The sequence below is a fragment of the Leptidea sinapis genome, chromosome 6 (assembly GCF_905404315.1).
Source record: "Leptidea sinapis chromosome 6, ilLepSina1.1, whole genome shotgun sequence".
Lineage (NCBI taxonomy): Eukaryota > Metazoa > Arthropoda > Insecta > Lepidoptera > Pieridae > Leptidea > Leptidea sinapis.
In genome coordinates this window covers 8,802,748-8,822,281 of record NC_066270.1, presented here as the reverse complement: position 1 = coordinate 8,822,281, position 19,534 = coordinate 8,802,748, and the positions used below count along the sequence as shown (strand labels likewise).

Here is a 19,534-nt window from a genome sequence, read left to right as displayed (position 1 = left end):
GGTCTTTAGTTTGCGTCCCATGAGCAATTCAGCGGGTGAGCTTAAGCCGTCGCGAGAGAACGCTCGAAAGTTCAACAAACCTAAATAAAAATCTGATCCCGAGTCGCTTCAATTAACATATTCTTTATAGTTTGTACACTTTTTTCACTCCGGCCGTTAGCCTGAGGATAGTTAGGTGACGCAATAATATGCGAAAAACCCCATTTAGCCCGAAAATCAGCAAATTCTTTCGAACTGCAGGCCGGACCGTTGGCCGTCAGGACTTGAGCTGGAATTCCATGCCTTCACCGCCGCTATTACCGCCTTACTTAGTATTCAGCGAACTGACTTCAATGAAGTTTGAGAAGTAATTTACGAGAATTAAAAATATTCTCTTACGATAGTGGAAAATATCTGAGCCTTTTGACCACGGGAGGCTCGGAATCTCGTGCGGTATCATGGGCTCACGCAGCGGCCGTAGATCGAGATGCGCTTACGTGGCGCATCGGCGAGCTCCACATCGCGTGACATGCCCGGCCAGAACATCACGTCGCACGCACGTCGCTTGCAGTGGTCGATGCCCATGCGCCCCTCATGGATTCTGTTTATTATTTCTGAACGAAGGCTTCGAGGTATATAGACTAAACTGTCTTTCAAAATAATATCATCTATGTATTCGAAGCATTCCCTGTAAGACCATACGTGCCACACGCACGGATCGGTATCATATTTATATATTGGCCAACCATTCTTAATATACCTGATAATAGTTTGACATTCTTTATCCATTTCGACGCCCGCTCTAACCGAGTTAAGCTTTTCACTGCTAAATCGAACATTCTCGTTCTCATTACAAAACAAGATTGCTCCTCGACTCCGATCGATATATCACTCTTCGACAGCTCAGGTAAACGAGCACGCGATAGTGTTTCCGCAACAAACATATATTTTCCTGGCTTATATACAACCTTAAAGTCATACCTTTGAACTCTCAGCATCATGCGCTGCAGTCGGGCAGGCACCGCGTCTAAGGGCTTGTTGAATAGGCTTTCCAACGGTTTATGATCAGTTTCCACCGTTACGCCACTCCTGCCGTAAACATATTGGTGGAATCGCTCTTAGGCAAAAACAATGGCGAGTAGTAGAGTTTCGGTCAGCGTGAGCGACGCGAACCCGACCGGTCGGCCCGCCTGCAGCAGCACCGCACCCAGGACGCACGCGCTCGCGTCCACCGACAGCAGCACGGGGTCGTGCGGCGAGTATAGCGCCAGTCAAGGTGCCGCACACAGCTTCTGTTTGAGCTCGCGCACGGCATTATCATTCGCTTCTTGCCAACAGCAAATTTAAAATATAAAATAAATAATTGACCATACCCAAAAATTTCCTTTCTAAATCGGACCTTATTCCGCGGGGTAAGCATCTCTTCGATAGCCTTGAGCTTTCCTTTATCGATCGCCATGCCTCGAGCACTAAGCGTGTGCCCCAAATCACTCACTTCATGAACACTAAAATCGCACTTTTCTCTATTAAATCTTATACCTACCTGCCCGGCCCTTTCTAATAGACATTTTAATTTTTCATCGTGCTGCGTTATCTACCAATACCAAGATATCGTCTATGAACGAGGTGTAGACCTTCCAGATCCTCCGAGAGATGCCGCACCCTAGCGTGGAATACCTGAGAGGCGCAATTGATTCCGCAAGGTAAACGTAAAAATTGATATCGCTCGAAGGGCGTTCCAAATGTACACAGATCCGCACTTTCATTATCAATCTGGATCATCCAGAACCCTGAGCGAGCATCCAGCTTGCTGAAGTATCGCGTGCCCTGCAACTAGGCTGCTATTTCCGTGAGGGTCGGCAACGGGTAATGCGCACGCCGCACCGCTCGGTTCAGCGGTCGCGGATCGAGACACACTCGAATAGTACCGTTTTTCTTGGCTTCCCCTACTATCGCGTTCACCCATTCCGTAGGATTCGATACCTTCCTTATGACATCCATATCTTCCATACGCTTTAATTCCACTTGTAGCTTATCACGAACACCGATAGGTATTTTTCTGACTGGACAGACCGACGCGCGACGGTTGTATCGCTGGATCGATAATAATTTTATACTCGCCCGATAACCTTCCTAATCCTCCAAACAAATCAGAATACCTATCTATATCTATAGTTAACACCCGTTTAATAATACCTAGTTTTTCACAGGCATATTTACCTAATACACTCTGGCATTCATTCTCACAAATACAAAAATTAAGGTTATGTACATTATTCTTATACATCCAAGTAATGTAGCATGTACCAAATATAGGAATGTTATTACCACAAAAGGATCGGGCCCTAATATTATTTTGAGTTACCAGATGACATGAGACACCCTAGCTGTTTAAAATTTTCCAAAGACATAACGTTAAGTTCCGACCCGGTATCGATATATTATGTAATTGTAAAGTTTCATACCATCTGTTTACGTCCTCACACTGTGAATCACCGTAGAGTACTTACCGTACCGTCGATCATCGAGATATATAGCTCCTCATCGGTGGCACTGTTTTCCACTATTTCATATACATTTTTACGTGAATTTAATGCACAGAGATTTTTAAAATGCCCTATAGTATCACAAATAAACACACAGCCGTTTTCGCTGGACATTTATAACCACTATCACACCAGGATCCACCACATTTATCACACGAGCGCCGCTTCGCCGGCCCTAGTTCTAGGCTTAATTCCAGCGGTGGTCTCGCATGTTCCATTATTGCTAATACACATAGATACACACAAACTCTAAAAAATTATAACAACGCTAGCTAAGCTACAACCTGATGCGGGCGCCAGACTTAGCTTCACACGTTTGAACACAGGTTTGATTGCTAAGTGTGGCACGGGACTTTAGGTATGTGTTCAAAGTTTGAATAAAGATTTGCACTTTGCCATGCGGTGTCGGTCTTTTTCGACACATCAAAGCGTTCAAAGTTGAATTTGTTCAAATGTTTGCGTAGCCTGCCACACTTGTTCAGTGTTCAGTTGCTCGAGCGTTGTTGAGCAGAACGGTTGTGTGCGTGCAATACTGCGTGCGGCTATATAATGGACTGGAGTAGCGAGTGCGTTCTAGAATTTGTAGAGCCATTACAGGGGAAACCATGTATATGGAACCCGAAAAACAACAAACACAAAAATAGAACCTTAGTAAATGACGCGTGGGTGAGAATAATGAACAAATATTCTGTGCTCTGTTCTGTTGAAGAATTAAAAAAGAAAAGAAATAGTTTGCTGACACAATATAGAGAACATTTAAAGAAAATCAAGGAATCGACTAAAACAGTATTATTGTTTTCTTGCACATGTAAAAAATAATTACATGCACACATATAATACAAGCACACTGAGTCTACGAAATCGTCGTCCATCTTGTTTGTTGTCTACATGCTGTGGAGAAAAATGTTTGCGAAGCAAGTCGGGCAGGTTACGTCAATATGTGTTCAAATGCTTTGCAAAGTCGTCAAAGATATGTGAAAATCTTTGAAGCTATGGCGCAAGGGGCAATGGGCGCAAGAAACACAGCGGGCTTCTTTTTTTATAAACCATATTTACAATGTAAAATCTTTGATGGGAAACTGCGCTCTCATGAATTCGTTATGCTAAATGCAGTGTTAGGGGAATCCGAGGAATAAATACTGAATCTCCTCGAGACCCACCGGAATAAACGTTAGTACCCGCTTCAACTCAAAGGCACACCTACTGAGTACGATGGGAGAAATTACATCCGGTCTTAGGTTTCTTAACGTCTAACGAAAATAGAGTTCGACGAACTGTTTTCTGTCTGTACTTCAAGCATAGAGCTCTGGCACTGCGAGATGGTCGGCGGTGCTTTCCATTGTTGTTCAAAGTCTATTTACTACTAGTCTATAAAAAAGTAGATGTGTAGCCTGTAGATTGGAACCTGTCTTTACCTTATGGGGCAGGGAACCATACCCCATGCGGACTGCAGTTACCAGCGTATTGCGGACATTTATAACTAGTTATAATGACTAAGATAGAAATGGCATGCTCGATTTGTTGCTTAAAGAATCTGGAGGCATGGTTATGTTTCCTATTCAGAACTCTCCAATTCGGATCTCTTATTTTAAGCGCCGCAAGGCAGGTTCGATTCACCTGTTGTGCCACACACTCAGATGGTAAGAGGGCAGAGGCAGAGGTGGAATTTGGCGGCAGAAATCGGGTCGCAAACAGCTCTTTGAAACACTCTCCATAATAACTGCGGTAGACGACATACAAGGAAGTGACGTTTCTCCGCAAAGCCAAGTGAAGTATTGTGCCCCTTGTCGTTTCATCCTGTAAACACCCTAAAAGCTCATTCTATAGTTTTTTTTCCTTTAACTAACGCTTCGAACCAGAGCTACATAGCTATCGATGTCCGGAAGCCGCGTAGGCGACTCAACCAATTAGGATGTTCGACCCTTTTTCAGTTTCACTTGTTAGCCAGGTATTTCTTCTTACTTTCCCTCTTATTTTATGTAATAGGCCAAACGAGCGTATGGGTCACCTGGTGTTAAGTGATCACTGACACCCTCATTATCTTACAACCTCAGAAGAATCACAAGAGTGTTGCCGGTCTTTAAGAACGTAAGGCGTTACGTGCGAAGGTCTAATACTCTACCCGACGTCAGATGATCCAGCCGTTTATAGAGCACTTGGTCCCCGACAATTCGAGCAGCTGTGCGCTGCACGCGGTCATATGGTTCGAGATGACACTGGAGTCCGCTAGACCAGAGATGACAGCAATACTCCATTTCCATCAAGTAATCAGCCATGGCAAAATCCTATTGATCGTTCATCAACTTGTAGGCATGCTGGTGATTCACAATACTCTCCATAATTTTGAATGAAGTTCATGTCAGAAGCATCTCACAAGGTGGTAGACAGAATTGAGAGAGTATGAAGTGTCAATATTCCAAAGTTCAAGGGCATGAAGCACTTTTATGTGGCCACCCCACTTGTCTGGGAAGAAGCATTGCTGTATCACCAGGATACAATTACAAATAGGGAGGGAGTCCTAGTAGGCCTTAGGGTTAGTAGCCTCCTGGGGTAATGCTGTTTTAGGTGACTTAAAACTTAATTTAAATGAAATAATATCGTTAAGCAATAAATAAAATTTATTCTTTACATTATTTCCTTTTTACACTTGTCTAACCACTGCTGTGGAATGAAGTCACCGCTTAATGCACTGCTCTGTTTGATTTCATTAAATAAAACAAGATCTACAATAGTAAACTTTCCACTAAGCAACATATTGTTGGATTGGAAAATCTTTTTAATTGAAGCTTGTTTGTGTTTGCCAGTCATCTTTTCTAAAGTGTAACAATTATCCAGTATTCCTTCCACAACATAATCGTTGTAGTCATACCCCAATGAGTTTGGATATAATTCACAGAGATATCTGATAACATTAACACTTCCAATTATTGGTACTCCAAGAGCTGATATTTTCAATTCTGTGTCAGCTGAAACTGTAGGTAATTTAATTTATTAAGTGGCTTGTATTAAGGTTGTAGTTAGCAGAAATAAATTGTACAAGATACTATAATTAAACTATATTTAGCATGTAGAGACCGATTGTGTTAACAGGTGTATAATAATTTAGGTACATTTTATCTAATATATAAAATTCTCATGTCGCAGTGTTTGTAGTTAAACTCCTCCAAAACGGCTTGACCGATTCTCATGAAATTATGTGTGCATATCGGTAGGTCTGAGAATCGAACTGACATACGACACAGATTCCAAAAATAACAATCATCGTAACTAGAATTAGATTAATTAATTAGATTGTATAAAAATAAGCAATTATTTTTATACTTTTTAGTGTATATTATATCTATTGTTCTGGAATAGTGTTTTTGAAGTCGGTTGTTTTTTTACTAAAATATTTTTTTTATTATAGAAATAATAATAATAAAGAGCATAGTAATAATAACAAATTCTTATATTTTGAAAAATATCACAACCACATATTTATGTCATACATAGTTTGAATGGAAAATGCCTTGCATCAAGCAAAGTTATTCTTGTAAAATTGCAATATTAAATGACATGCAACCATTTAATGTCCATTATTTCCCATGATGCTTGTTTAACTTTTCTGTAAGTCATGTTTTTGGAAAAACATCACATTTATTTCCAATAATCAAATATTCACATACCATTTTTAAAAATCAGCCTCAAGTTAGGTCTATCATTATCCTTGTTATTGGTAATTGTTTTCAAATCCTCAAAAAACTTTTTTAAATTTTGTACTTTGGTTGATGGAGTTGAAGAGTGAATATGCCATAATAAAGATAAATCTTTATTTTGTTTTAAAAAATATCTTAAGAACCATGGTAATCTATCAGAATTCATTTCCAACACAATCTCATCAGTTTTATTAACCTAAAAAAAGAACAACTTTAATGCTTATTAAATTTATTTTTCAAGAATCATATAAAAATGATATTTTATTATAGACAGGTAAAAATTTGTTAAGTTCCAGCAGGGGTATCTGTGTCATTGCAGCAGTTCAAAAGTAACATGCCATACAATCAGCATCTCTTACAAGGCAGACTTTGATGTGAAGGCAGACCTGGACAAACACTGCCCATATAGGTTTTGTGTTGAGTTCCTTCTTCCCACTGCCAACACAAACTAATACAAGGCAAATAAAATGAAATAACTCACCATAGACCCTTTAGACACATTTTTATTGCTATCTGATAATTGACATGTTGTGCTGATAAATTTTATCTTTTCATAGAGAAAATCTAATTTCTTTAGAAGCTGAATCTGCCTGTCTTCCAGGTCAAGTAAATTTCTACTTTGTGGGTTCTGTAATTAATTAAGACTTAAAATTAATATATTAAAAGGAATGGTTATACCTATATTTTTACTTCACTGTCTATCTGTTTGTAAAGACAAGTTTTATTACCAAATATTTTGATGTAAAATACCTACTTACACATGTTTGGGTATGAAAAACCTTATAATTAATAATCAACCCCATCTTTTTGACAATAATATTGCTAGGTGCTACAAGAAACAACACATAAAAAGGTTCAAACATTTTAAGATTGACATTTGTATATCTTAATATATATATTTCTTGTGTGCGTGTGTATGTCACTGAACTCCTCCTAGACGGCTGGTCCGATTTTGATAAAACTTTCTGTTTGTCTTCAGGTGGATTCAAGGATGGTTTAGATTCACAATTGAACTACCTCCTAAACGGCTGGACCAATTTTGATGATAATTTTGTGTGTTCCAGTGAATTTGAGATTGGTGTGTGTCTTCAGGTGGATTGGGGAATGGTTTAGATTCACAATTAAACTACCTCCTAAACGGCTGGACCGATTTTGATGATTTTTTTGTTTGTTTCAGTGAATTTGAGATTGGTTTAGATTCTCAATTCCGTCCATATTATATAATTCTCCTGCTTATGTGTATGTTAGTGAACTCCTCCTAACGGGTGGACCAATTTTACAAATTTAAGATGTGTGTACAGGACGTCTGTCGGGTCCACTAGTTGTATTTATATAACTCTTTGATTTTTTTTTAAATTAACTTTTATTTTTTAACATACTCATGTAAGTATATAAAATAATATTTCTAGAACTTATAAAATAACTTAATGTCAAGTATGAGTAAAAACCTTGATTATTTTTCTTGCATGACATTGTATTTAATGATAATAATTAAAATAATTAGTAAAATGATGATGCTGAAAATGTTTATTAAATCATTGACATCGAGTTTCTTGCCACTTGCCCACTTCTCAAAGTGCTTTTTTTGGAGTGGTGGTAAATAGTTAAATGAGACTAAACATTTACATTCAAAAGTTTCATTTTCATTCATTTGTTTGACCAAAATGAATATTGTGACAAAGTTTTTAGTATGAAAGAGTAAATCAAAATAGCCGGTGAACTGAAGGGTGACCTATGAAATTAAACTAGTTCTAAAACGACTAAAACAACTATTGAACATAATATTATATATAGTACAACATACTGAAAATTTTTCATGCATTATTATATTATAAAATAATAACAAAATAAACCTTAATAAATTTGATAACCTGCTCACGAATATTGATTTCACTCTCCACCCGTGTAGTAGTAGACATTGGTTTTAAGGGATACAAAATCTGTGGTAACTCGATATCATCAAATGGTATAATATTTTTCATATGATACATTTTGTAAAACGAACAAAGTTATCACTAACACAAATCATGAAATCAAAGTGAAACTTTGAAAGTGTGTTCAAAATTCAATATTGTTCTGAATCACAGAGACAGAACACTTTTACTCTAACGAGGTCTAATTTTTTTCACCATGACACTTTTTTTTTTCTTCTTCTTTTGGCAATAGCGTTTACTTTTTGCCAATAACGTAAATTAAAAGATTGGGAAACTAAGTTAAAAAAGGATACGGAACACGGGAAAGGATCAGATAAGTAGAAAGAGGATTGAAACGGATATTAAAAATTTCATAAATATACATATATACTTGCTACTTACACAACATTACAAATATTTAAACTTTGATATGATTCTGAAGAATGAAAGATGACAATATTTTATAAAATTTACATGGATACATAATTAGAGAGGATATACAGGTAGGAAAAGGAACATTAAGAGATATTAGATCATTCAGGAATGAAGAGCGGTCGTATAGAGAACATGAAAAGAAAATGTGATCTAGATCACATTTATCGAATTCACATTCACACATGTCAGTAGATACAATGCCTAATCTGTTAAGATGAACAGGAGTGCAAACATGACCCAAACGCATTCTTATGATAGAAGAACATACTAACTTATTGCATTTGGCACGGAAAAACCATGGTTTAAATGAAATAAGTGGCTGAAGGGTTAAAATATTTCCTGCCTTTTGATTGACCAGTTTCAGTCCAAAGTCTATTCCAACAACCCTGAAGGTGAACTATAGGAAGAGCACCTAGATCCTGGCAAAAAACTTTATAAGGGAAAATGTCGCCATCGACCACGGCTTCATTAGCTAGTTGGTCTGCTTTTATATTACCAGGAACGTCGCTATGGCTGGGGATCCATACAAACAACACAGAAAGACCAAAGTGATTGCATTTATTTAATAGATTTCTTAATTCTATGACAACAGAAGAAATGTTTTTTGATTTAAATGGGAACCTATTGAGAGACTGTAAGGCACTTTTTGAATCAGAGAAAATTATTGTTTTTGGAAGTTTAAATAGAATAATATATTCAATAGCCTTAAAAATACCATAACATTCCCCAGTAAACACCGATGTTTCCGGAGGTAGTTTAATTTTCTGTGATATTTTAAATTGAGCGTGATAGACACCTACACCAACGGGATCCGAGGAGGAATGTTTAGACGCGTCTGTGTAAATATGATGGTAATCAACCCAAACAGTATTTTTAAGAAGATTAAACGAAAAATTTGTACTAATATCGTGCTTATTTAAATCCGAGTTAAAATTAATTTCTGGAAGCAACATTAATGCTTCAAAGCTAGTACTGAAAAGAGGATAATTAATGGATCGATGAATAGGAGCTTTTATGTTGATAAATTTCTTAAAACTATTGATCAGACAAGGTGGTTTTTTATTTGACCAATATGCAGATGAATCTATATAATGAGAAAGTTTCTGAAGTTTGTTATAAAGAGAGTGGTTAAGAAACTGAAAAGATCGGAATATAAATTTGTCTGCTAAATATTGACGACGTAGATGTAGTGGAGAATCACCACATTCTACTTGAAGAGCATTGATAGGACTTGACCGCATAGCACCAGAAACTACTCGTAAAGCTTTGGACTGTATGAGATCTAGTTTTTTAAATGCCTTAACACTACCAGGCTCCAGCAAGAATGTACCATAATCTAATATACTTCTTATAAGAGCATTATATAACAATTTCATGCAAAAAGGGTGCGCACCCCACCAAACACCTGACAGACATCTTAAAATATTAAGAGTACGCTCACATTTAGCATTTAGGTAATCACAATGTGGGATACCAGTTAGTTTCGAATCTAAGACAATTCCCAAAAACTTAACATATCTTTAACTGGAATCTGATAACCCTCATAAAATATAGAAATAGGAGGAGGAGTTCTTGATCTCGTGAATAAAACTATTGTACTTTTTTCAGGTGATAGATCAAGGCCATTTAAGTCTAACCAAGTTTTTAAATTTATCAGCGGTTGTGTTATAGAAGAACTAGCTTTTTCAATAGAAGTATCACGACAGTAAATTAATAGATCATCAGCATACTGAAGAACATTTACACTATTAAGTGATGATTTTAAATCGTGTGTATAAATATTATACAATATTGGGCTAAGTACTGATCCCTGGGGGAGGCCCTTTGAAACAAGTCGAGTAATTGACTTCCTGTCATCTAGTTTCAGGATTATGTATCTTTCGGAAAGCATGTTTATGATAAAATTTGTTAATAGCAGAGGTATATTAAGTTGTAAAAGCTTACTCTTTAAAATACTTATAACGACATTATCATAGGCACAATTTATATCTAAGAACGCAGCTATTACTGATTTATTATTTGAAAATGATAATTGAATATCAGAAATGAATATACTTAAGCTATCAATAGTACTTTTCCCACGTCTGAAACCGAATTGGGATTCACATAATAGACCGTTATGCTCAACAAACCATTCTAAACGATTTTTTATAAGATGTTCTGTAATTTTCATCAAAACAGAAGTAAGTGCGATTGGGCGATAGGCAGAATGGTCTGAAGAACACCTATTAGGTTTCAGTACGGGAATTATTTCTTGACGTTTCCACGTGGAGGGGATGTTACCAGATGTCACTATGGAATTTATAAGAGATAAATAATAAAATAAAGCATCATCATCTAAATGAGAGATAAAGGAATACGGAATACCGTCCAGTCCAGGAGCAGAATCCTTAACATGAGACAATACACCTTTTAGTTCAGTGAGAGAAAATATACTGTTTAAACCAAAACAGTTATCATTATTTATATTTATTACAGGGTAACCAATTATTAAGTCTTCAGGAACGAAAGGTGGAGCCAATTTATCTAAAAAGCTATTAACTAAATGAAAAGGGATTGATTTTGGAGATGAATCTTTGTATGCAGATCTAAACCTTCTTATATTTTGCCATACAAGAGATGGTTTGACATCAGGTGATATTGAATAGCAGAATTTTTTCCAGCCATCAAATTTCTTTTTCTTTAGAAATTTTGAAGTTTCTGACATACTCTTTGTAAGAATTTCAAAATTCTCATCAGTGGAGCATTGACAGTATGTAATTTCAGCATATTTTCTTCTCTTTACTGCCTCTGTACATTCGTTATCCCACCAAGGAGGAGAAGGAATAAAACCCAAAGAGCTATTTTTACTTGGAAATATCTCATTGGCAACCTCAATAAAGATTCTTGCTAAAGAATCTGCGCACTGAGATTCTGTACCTGGATTAATTTTTGGAAGTGTAATAATTTTGTTTTTTATTAGATCTTTATATAAATCCCAATCAACATCATTAAGCTTATATTTTAAACGAGGAGAATAAGTATTATGTAATACTTTATTGTTATTATTGCAGGTTGGAAATGATAATAATAGTGGGAAGTGATCACTACCAAAAGTAGATCGTAATGGATCCCAGGACAAAGAAGAAGCAAGATTAGGTGTAGTGACTGTTAAATCTGGAGCACTTGGGCCCTCGTCAGGATGAGAACGTCGTGTAGGACGACCATCATTTAATATACACAAATTCACTGAATCAAATATATCTATTAATGTGTTACCATAACTATTAGAAGATAAGTAACCCCAGGATTCATGGCGACAGTTAAAATCACCAAGGATCATAAAAGGCTTCGGAAGAATGGAAATAATATCTTTAATTTCATTTAAGATTGCAGAAGAAGGATGAGGTATATAAATAGATACATAACAGATATTTTCAACTAAAGCAGCAATAATAGAAAAATCATTACTGTGAGAAGGAATAGAGAAGAGAGAAAAGGAAAGAGGGTGTTTCACAAGCATGGCTACTCCGCCATGCCCATCCACACGATCTTCTCTGAGACATGAATAACCACGAATCTTAAATAAAGATCCTGGTTTCAACCATGTCTCTTGAAGAGCACAGATATAAGGTTTATATTTATTTAATAAATAAATAAGATCACTTTTTTTAGGAGTGATGCTTTGACAATTCCATTGAAGAACTTTGTCCATTATTTGGTTTATAAATTTGAGTAATTGCAGAAACTAATAAGGCAGCGTTGGACGGTGAAAATTCATTCGATTGACTAAGAGATTTTATAAGAGAAATAATTAAATTAATTACTGAGGATTCCAAAGGATTTTCATTTTCTTTGTTAATTAATGCACATCCATTAGAGGGTTGGGGAATATTAAAATTTCTTGGTGAGCAGATTTGTCATATCCTTTGCTAAGTGTAGGTGGAGGCTTTGGTTTAACAAAAACAGTTTTTTTATATGAAGTATTGTTTATAGCTTTAGGTGTTGAATGTTGATGCTGGGTTGGAAAAGTATTAGGAGTGATGTTAGGTGATGAGAGTAATGTATCTGCATATGAAATTCGAGAGACAGATGGATGTATCTTTGAAGCTTCTGAATAGGAAATACAGTTTTTAGCCATTGATTCCTTTATAGCTCTTTGTCTTTCATATTCTAAACATTTTTTATCAGTTGCTATATGGGAACCTTTACATAAACAACAAGATATAAAATCATCTTGAACAGAGCAGTTATCACCACTATGTCCTTGACCACATCTAAAACATCTTGGTTTAGATCTGCATTGAGATTTCACATGACCAAACCGACAACAATTGTAGCATTGAATAGTAGGATATATATACAAGTCTACAGTAAGAGAAGTGTAGCACATATATACTCGTTTAGGCAAAAACTGCCCATCAAAAGTAAATACCACAGACTCAGTACATTTAAGATGGTTTTGTCCATCAATCATCATCTTTCGTTTTATTCTCCTAATTTTTATGATTGGGCCACAGCCAATAGGAACAGAAACATTATCTTTTATTTCCTCTTCAGACCACTCAGCTGGTACTCCTCTGACTATTCCTATTCTACTCACAGAAAATGATGGAATAAAAGCCTTATATTTTTCATTTTCTAAATTTTTGTTTTCAACAATTCATTTGCATCTTGGTACTTAGAAAAAGAAATAGATAACCTATTCCGGCCAATCCTTTTTAAACTTCCATTCACAATATTTTTAATAGAATTTCTTTTGAGAAAACGACCAAACGTAACTGGATGTAAAGTAACATTATCATCGGGAGATGAATACTGTTTCTGAATGTGTACAACAAAAGGAGCAGCATCTAATGAGTTATATAACAGCCTTGCAACAGGGGGCTGTGGCTGTTGTGGAGTGTCTGTGTTATTTTTTTGTATTGTCTCTACTACTATAGAAGAATTATTGCAGGAATCGACTTTGGAAAGAATTTGTTTGTCAGTAATGTCTACACATTTGCAATCACTTTCCTTAACACATTCAGTGCCATTGACACGCCTAGCGTGTCCACACTAATTCTTATCTGCATGCCGCCAGCACGCCGGGCGTGCTCACCGTTTTTCATCTATATCTCAAAGATTAGACAATATTATTGTCCGAAAGACTCTGAGCATAAACTTTCTGCCGTAAGCTAAAGTATTCTGAAGTGGTTCCAGGATCTGATATTTTTTTAAGGTTCATCAAAAATAATCTATTATGTAATGCCGCGAACATACCAGGCGTGTTCATCTCCAGCAGTTCTCAATCTTTTATATTATTAGGTCAATTTACTACATTTATAATGCCAATAATAATATATAGAATATTTTTTATAAGTTATCATTTATTTTATTCCTTGGCACTTAGGTTGAACAAAAAAGATAAAATAAATTGCATAAAATATTTACCTATAATGTACCCCTTTAGGTACCTAATTATAAACGCTTATCAGCTGTTGTGTAACTCGGATCTGTTTCCTTCTCTCTCTTTCACCAATATCTTTTCATTCATCGGAAGAAGACAAAACCCTGCCCAGGATCTATTCCAATGTTATAAAGCTGAAGAGTTTGTTTGTTTGGTTGAACGCGCTAATCTCAGGAATAACTGGGCCCATTTGAAAAAATCTTTCGGTGTTTGATAGCACATTTATTGAGGAAGGCTATAGGCTACTTTTTATCCCTAAAAAGTAAATGGTTCCCGTAAGACGTGGGTAAAACCGCGGGGCACTGCTAATATTAGATACGTTTGGCGATCGTTTATAAATAAAGTCCCTAGTAGGAATACCATTTACTTCAGTTGCTTGCCAATTATTTTTTTGGTAATAAAACAAACCCGAGTGTCATAAAAAGATTAGGTGAGCCGCACATTGGGACGTTACCATGCCTGCCGTAAGGTCTGTAACAGAGAGCGCAACAGGCGGCGTCCTATTCCCACGTTTTATTGCACCACGGGCAGCAAGTCTTTAACATTAGTATAGCTCCTTACATCAGTGTTCGAAGTGTTCGACATCGGATCAATAAGTTCAAAACATTTACTGTCTCCAAATTAAAATCTAAACTTCTTAGAATTGTAGACAGATTCCTGTAACGTTTTAAACATCTGGAGTTGAAATGTTATCAGCCTATTTGTAAAACAATAGATGCGTCAGCAGTCAGCACGGCTTGTTTATTGTGTTATTAGCGATAATATATAACAGTGCAAATAATGTTTTCAAACACAATCGTCGGTTTTTTAAGAATCTTTTTGTTCCTTAATTCTTTTGTGTAAAATTGATGCGGTTAATTACTTGCGGTGCTGCTTCAAAAACCTTATGAAATACGTTAATATTGACAATATAATGTGCTATCTATAGGTACCTGCATATCATAAAGTAGGTACCAGGTACCGACCGAATGATTTACAATTTAACACTAATCCACTACGTCACAATAAGTGCACTAAAAGTTTTAAGACAAGATAAGAGAAATATGTTATCGGCTCACCTCCTACTTTTGGGCGTTTTTGTGAGGGTGGGCTATCTGCTTGCGTCGCATCATCATCATATTCCACTGTTTCTTGCACATATTTTGTTTTCCCTAAAAAATCATAAATAAGTAACCAAAGGTTGAAATTCACTGATCAAATTACGATAAATACTTACCTTGGAATCTACTAACTGCCATAATTTAACTTTCAAAAGCACAAACACTGCTAAAAACAAAATATCTCTTCAGTAACTCGAGAAAGACTGATCAATAAACACGGTTGAAGCCGAAATAACGCTTTCTTTGATTTTACCTCTTAACAGTGCCGGTGAACACGCCTAGCGTGCTACGTAATTCCATCCTGCAGTGCCGCGAGCACACCTAGCATGTTTGCGTTTTTTATAGGGCGGCATCGCTGGGAAGTATTAGAAAATCGTGGTGGCATTGAATGTGTTAATATCTTTCTTATCACCACGGTGTTTTCGTCGTCTTTTATTACAGTGTCTGCATATTCTGGGTCGAGCTGACACTCTTTTACGGCCACTAGATGTCTGAGACACAGAACCATCTGTATCCATAGTGCTACCTTCGTCATTATTAGAGATTGTCACTACATGACCTATATCAGGGGCTGTCCCCCCAGGATCATCCGGGGGGTCCATCATATTATAGAAAAGTGAAGAAAAGAAGACTTACCAATAGGATGAAATTTACACAAATTAACACTTTAATACAAACTAACTACTAAAATATATACAAACTACAACTTATCTGATCAAAATATCTAAATATTTACATGAAATTTAAAAATAAAATGAAAAATTATTAAAATTACGTGCGACCGATCTTAAGTTTCCCGCCCTTTCTCACCATGACACTTGACAGTTGACACATTGCACCTTTGTTTTTTAATATATTTTATTTAGGGCATTGGTAACAAAACCATCAGCTCAAACCGAAGCTTTAAATTATTGGCATAAAAAATCTTGATGTAGGTACGACCTCAATTTTTTGGCAAAATATAAATAAAGTACTGTATGTAAACTAGTAATAGAGACTTATCTCAACTGTTAAAACGGGAAGAGCAGAAGTGGGCTGTTAGCGTGTTTTGATAATTTTTAAAACTTTAGCTATACATACCTATACCTAGTATTTAATTACTACTGTTACCTACATAACTATGGATAATATAGTAATAACACAAGAACATAATTTTCAAGTCATTTATTTTTCCTTCTACAACATTAATATATCATTATCATTATGACACTCTCTTTTGTTATTTCACAAATTAACAAATCATATTGTCACAAACACTAACAAAAGAATTTATCGAATATGATGATCACTGTGTGATGATTATAATATTATTTTTAAATTTAATTAAATTTAAAACTGCGCGCATTTCCTCTCGTTCTAAGATTACTTTTTATGTATCACCTAATAAAACCAATTAAGCAGGAAATACATTTGTGAGGCGCTCTTGTAGTTTTTACAATTTACATCTTACTGAAATAGATAGGTTGGAATGCATTACAGCGGCGCTGCGATGCGTGCTTCACATCGCTAGACGGTACCTACCGCACTACAACTGCATTACACTGCAGTAAGCGGCAGCTCGCGTCATTTCTGTAGCACTTCGCGTGCGAGCAAAATTACAAGAGGAGCGATAGTAAAATTATTAATGGACGGCCGAAAAAAAAATTTCAAATAAACTTTATTCAATTAGGCTTCAAATAAGGGCTTTTGAATCGTCACTATAAATTGTTCTTTGAAATTTCTGAATCTACCATAATGTTCGGAAAAAGTAGAGCTCTTGTAAAGAATATACAAGAAATACGACGGCCAATTTTTTCAATCAATAGAGTATTTTACAATGGCTGTAATATACAAAATAAATTAGTTTGTAAGGGTATCCATATATATCATAATATATGCAATATATATGAATAAAATAATAACTGAATTAAACTAATAAAATTCACCTAACTATTGTACAAGACTGCTTTGTTCCTGAATAAATAAATAAATTATGCATGAGTAAACAAATCAACTCAACAGATACAGAAGTAAAGCGCAAACAATAAGATTCCACTAATAAAACTGCAACTGCACTGCAACGTGACGCCTGACAAAAAGATCAAATTTTGATGTCAGTTATTTTTGCAAGAATGTGTACCGCAACATTCCTACAAAAATAACAGATATTCCACTAATAAAACTGCACTGTTAAATTATTTTGACATTTTAATTGTGATGACAGCAGCTTCCGTGCAGTCATTTTGCAGGTTTAATCAAGTAGATCGTAAGATTATTTTGTACTTACTGTAATTTTGGGAGTTTCAAGTAAATCATATAAAATAATGTTTGGTTAGATATGCCGATTGATGTATAAAAATTAGTGTCATGCATCAATGCTATTTTTAGCAGACTTCATAAAAGGAGGAGGTTCTCAATTCGTCGGTATTTTTTTTTATGTTTGTTACCTCAAACTCGACTGGGTGAACCGATTATGATAATTCTTTTTTATTTGAAAGCTGGTGCTTCCCGGGTCCCATTTGTAATTCGGTCCAGATCTGACAATAGCATCCATGAGAAAACCATAAAAGTCTTAAATTTGCTATACTTACGTATGATATGTAGCAAAGTGGATGATAAATTTACGAATAACTCAATATCGCGCCAACCGATATGATTCTTTTTTTATTGGAAGGGATATACTTCAAAGATAGTTTGGTGGAGTTTGGTTAGGATAAAGTAACGGAACTTTTCAATTCTTAGGAACAAATTAACGATACTCGGCCAAATCATTTTTATGCTATCCGGATATTTAAGTCATCTACCATAACATAGTTTACGCAATTATTTTTATACTTTTAGTGCAAATTATATCTATTGTTTTGGAATAGTCTTTTTGAAGTCCGTTGTTCTTTTGTTATTTTTTTTTTTCATAAATATATGGTTATAATGTTATATCATTAAAAAAAATATATTATTTTATAGCTTGAGAACGGTCACTCCATTCCCAAGCGGTAGTATTTAAAAAAAAAAATTTTTTGTTCCATCTACGTTAAAATTAATTCTCTTTCTACAGTTTCTTTTCTAGATACAAAAATTGTTATGTCACTGTCGTTTTTTAGGTTATGTTTACTGGATAGATACGATTTTGTCGAGTCAGAATAAGATTGAATTGAAACAACTAGCTAAATAAATAAACTTATTAACTGAAAATGTTAGTCACACTTAAAACTCTTCAACAGCAAACATTTCAAGTGGAAATAGATCCGGATGAAACTGTAAAATCGTTAAAGCTCAAGATCGAAGTTGAAAAAGGTAAAGAATATGCCGCCGAACATCAGAGGCTTATTTACGCTGGTAAAATTTTACTCGACGATAACAAACTTCATACGTATAATATAGATGAAAAAAAATTTATTGTTATAATGGTAACGAAACCTAAAACAACGGAAGCTCCGCAAGCATCTACGGCCGTAGCAGCAGCAGGTGAAAGTGCGTCAACCGAGAGTGGCGACGCTAAATCCAAAACAACGGATGAAACGCCAAAAGTTACACCACCTACAGAACCGGAGCGCCCTGTTGAACCCTTAGCAATTCCAAGTGACCCTGATTTTGAAGCCACAGTACAAAGTATAATGGATATGGGTTATAACAGACAACAAGTAGAACAAGCTTTACGTGCTTCATTCAACAATAGAGAGAGAGCCGTGGAATACCTTATAACTGGTATACCTGAAGAATTGCTGCAAGAGCAGGAGGCTGAGGAAAATTCAGATGAGGATCCTTTAGGATTTCTGAGAGACCAACCACAATTCCAACAAATGCGTGCAGTGGTTCAACAAAACCCTAGCCTGTTAAATACTGTTTTACAACAAATAGGCCAAAGTAACCCAGCTCTTCTTCAAGTTATTAGTCAACACCAACAAGAATTTGTTCGAATGCTAAATGAGCCTGCGGGTGCACCTGCTGGTGGAGCTGTTCCTGATGAAGTCCCAGCCCCAGAGACTGAAGGGCCTCAGCCGGGACAAAATGTTATACATGTGTCTTCTCAAGATAAGGAAGCAATTGAAAGACTAAAAGCACTTGGCTTTCCTGAGCATATGGTAATTCAAGCATACTTCGCGTGTGAAAAAAATGAAAACCTTGCTGCAAACTTTCTCTTATCCCAGAACTTTGATGAATAAATACTGAACTTAGCAAAAGTTATTAATTTTATGAGACATAGAATACTGTTGCAAAATAATAACCAAATTCTAATATTTACATTTTTTGCTTTGTTTTTTTTTTTTTCTATAAAGTGATTGTTGCAAGAAAGCTAATATTTTTTGAATAATATCACTTTGTCTCAATGATATTGATTATCCATTGTTAATTTACTTACACCCACTGTTGTCATTGTTTCTTGTACTACTCAGTACTTCTTAAGTTGTATTAAAATTAAATTTTGTATACAAAAATTTTAATTGGATATTTATTTTCA

The 19,534-nt window shown here is 35.7% G+C and overlaps 3 protein-coding genes and 1 long non-coding RNA gene across 5 annotated transcripts; 1 reads left to right on the top strand and 3 right to left on the bottom strand.

Annotated features, from left to right (window-relative positions):
* Positions 1–1,812: 1,812 nt before the first annotated feature.
* LOC126965189 (uncharacterized) lies at positions 1,813–2,743 on the bottom strand. Its single transcript, XM_050808630.1, has 2 exons — positions 2,621–2,743; positions 1,813–2,073 (listed from the first exon to the last, which is right to left on the bottom strand). The coding sequence occupies exons 1-2, from the start codon at positions 2,741–2,743 to the stop codon at positions 1,813–1,815; spliced, it is 384 nt and encodes a 127-aa protein (XP_050664587.1).
* A 2,382-nt stretch (positions 2,744–5,125) lies between these two features.
* Positions 5,126–8,372, bottom strand: LOC126965087 (uncharacterized). 2 transcript variants are annotated; one of them, XM_050808546.1, is made up of 4 exons: positions 8,074–8,372; positions 6,702–6,848; positions 6,191–6,416; positions 5,126–5,497 (listed from the first exon to the last, which is right to left on the bottom strand). In XM_050808546.1, the coding sequence occupies exons 1-4, from the start codon at positions 8,209–8,211 to the stop codon at positions 5,151–5,153; spliced, it is 858 nt and encodes a 285-aa protein (XP_050664503.1). In that variant the 5' UTR covers positions 8,212–8,372; the 3' UTR covers positions 5,126–5,150. The 2 variants fall into 2 exon arrangements, with proteins under 2 accessions (XP_050664503.1, XP_050664504.1); XM_050808547.1 differs by having other exon boundaries at positions 8,092–8,367.
* Positions 8,373–15,052: 6,680 nt separating this feature from the next.
* LOC126965165 (uncharacterized) lies at positions 15,053–15,494 on the bottom strand. Its single transcript, XR_007729487.1, has 2 exons — positions 15,213–15,494; positions 15,053–15,147 (listed from the first exon to the last, which is right to left on the bottom strand). It is a non-coding gene; the product is annotated as an uncharacterized LOC126965165 (long non-coding RNA).
* Positions 15,495–18,164: 2,670 nt separating this feature from the next.
* On the top strand, positions 18,165–19,517 carry LOC126965069 (UV excision repair protein RAD23 homolog A). Its single transcript, XM_050808519.1, has one exon. It carries the CDS (start codon positions 18,267–18,269, stop codon positions 19,236–19,238), a length of 972 nt encoding a protein of 323 aa, XP_050664476.1. The 5' UTR covers positions 18,165–18,266; the 3' UTR covers positions 19,239–19,517.
* The last annotated feature ends 17 nt before the right edge of the window (positions 19,518–19,534 follow it).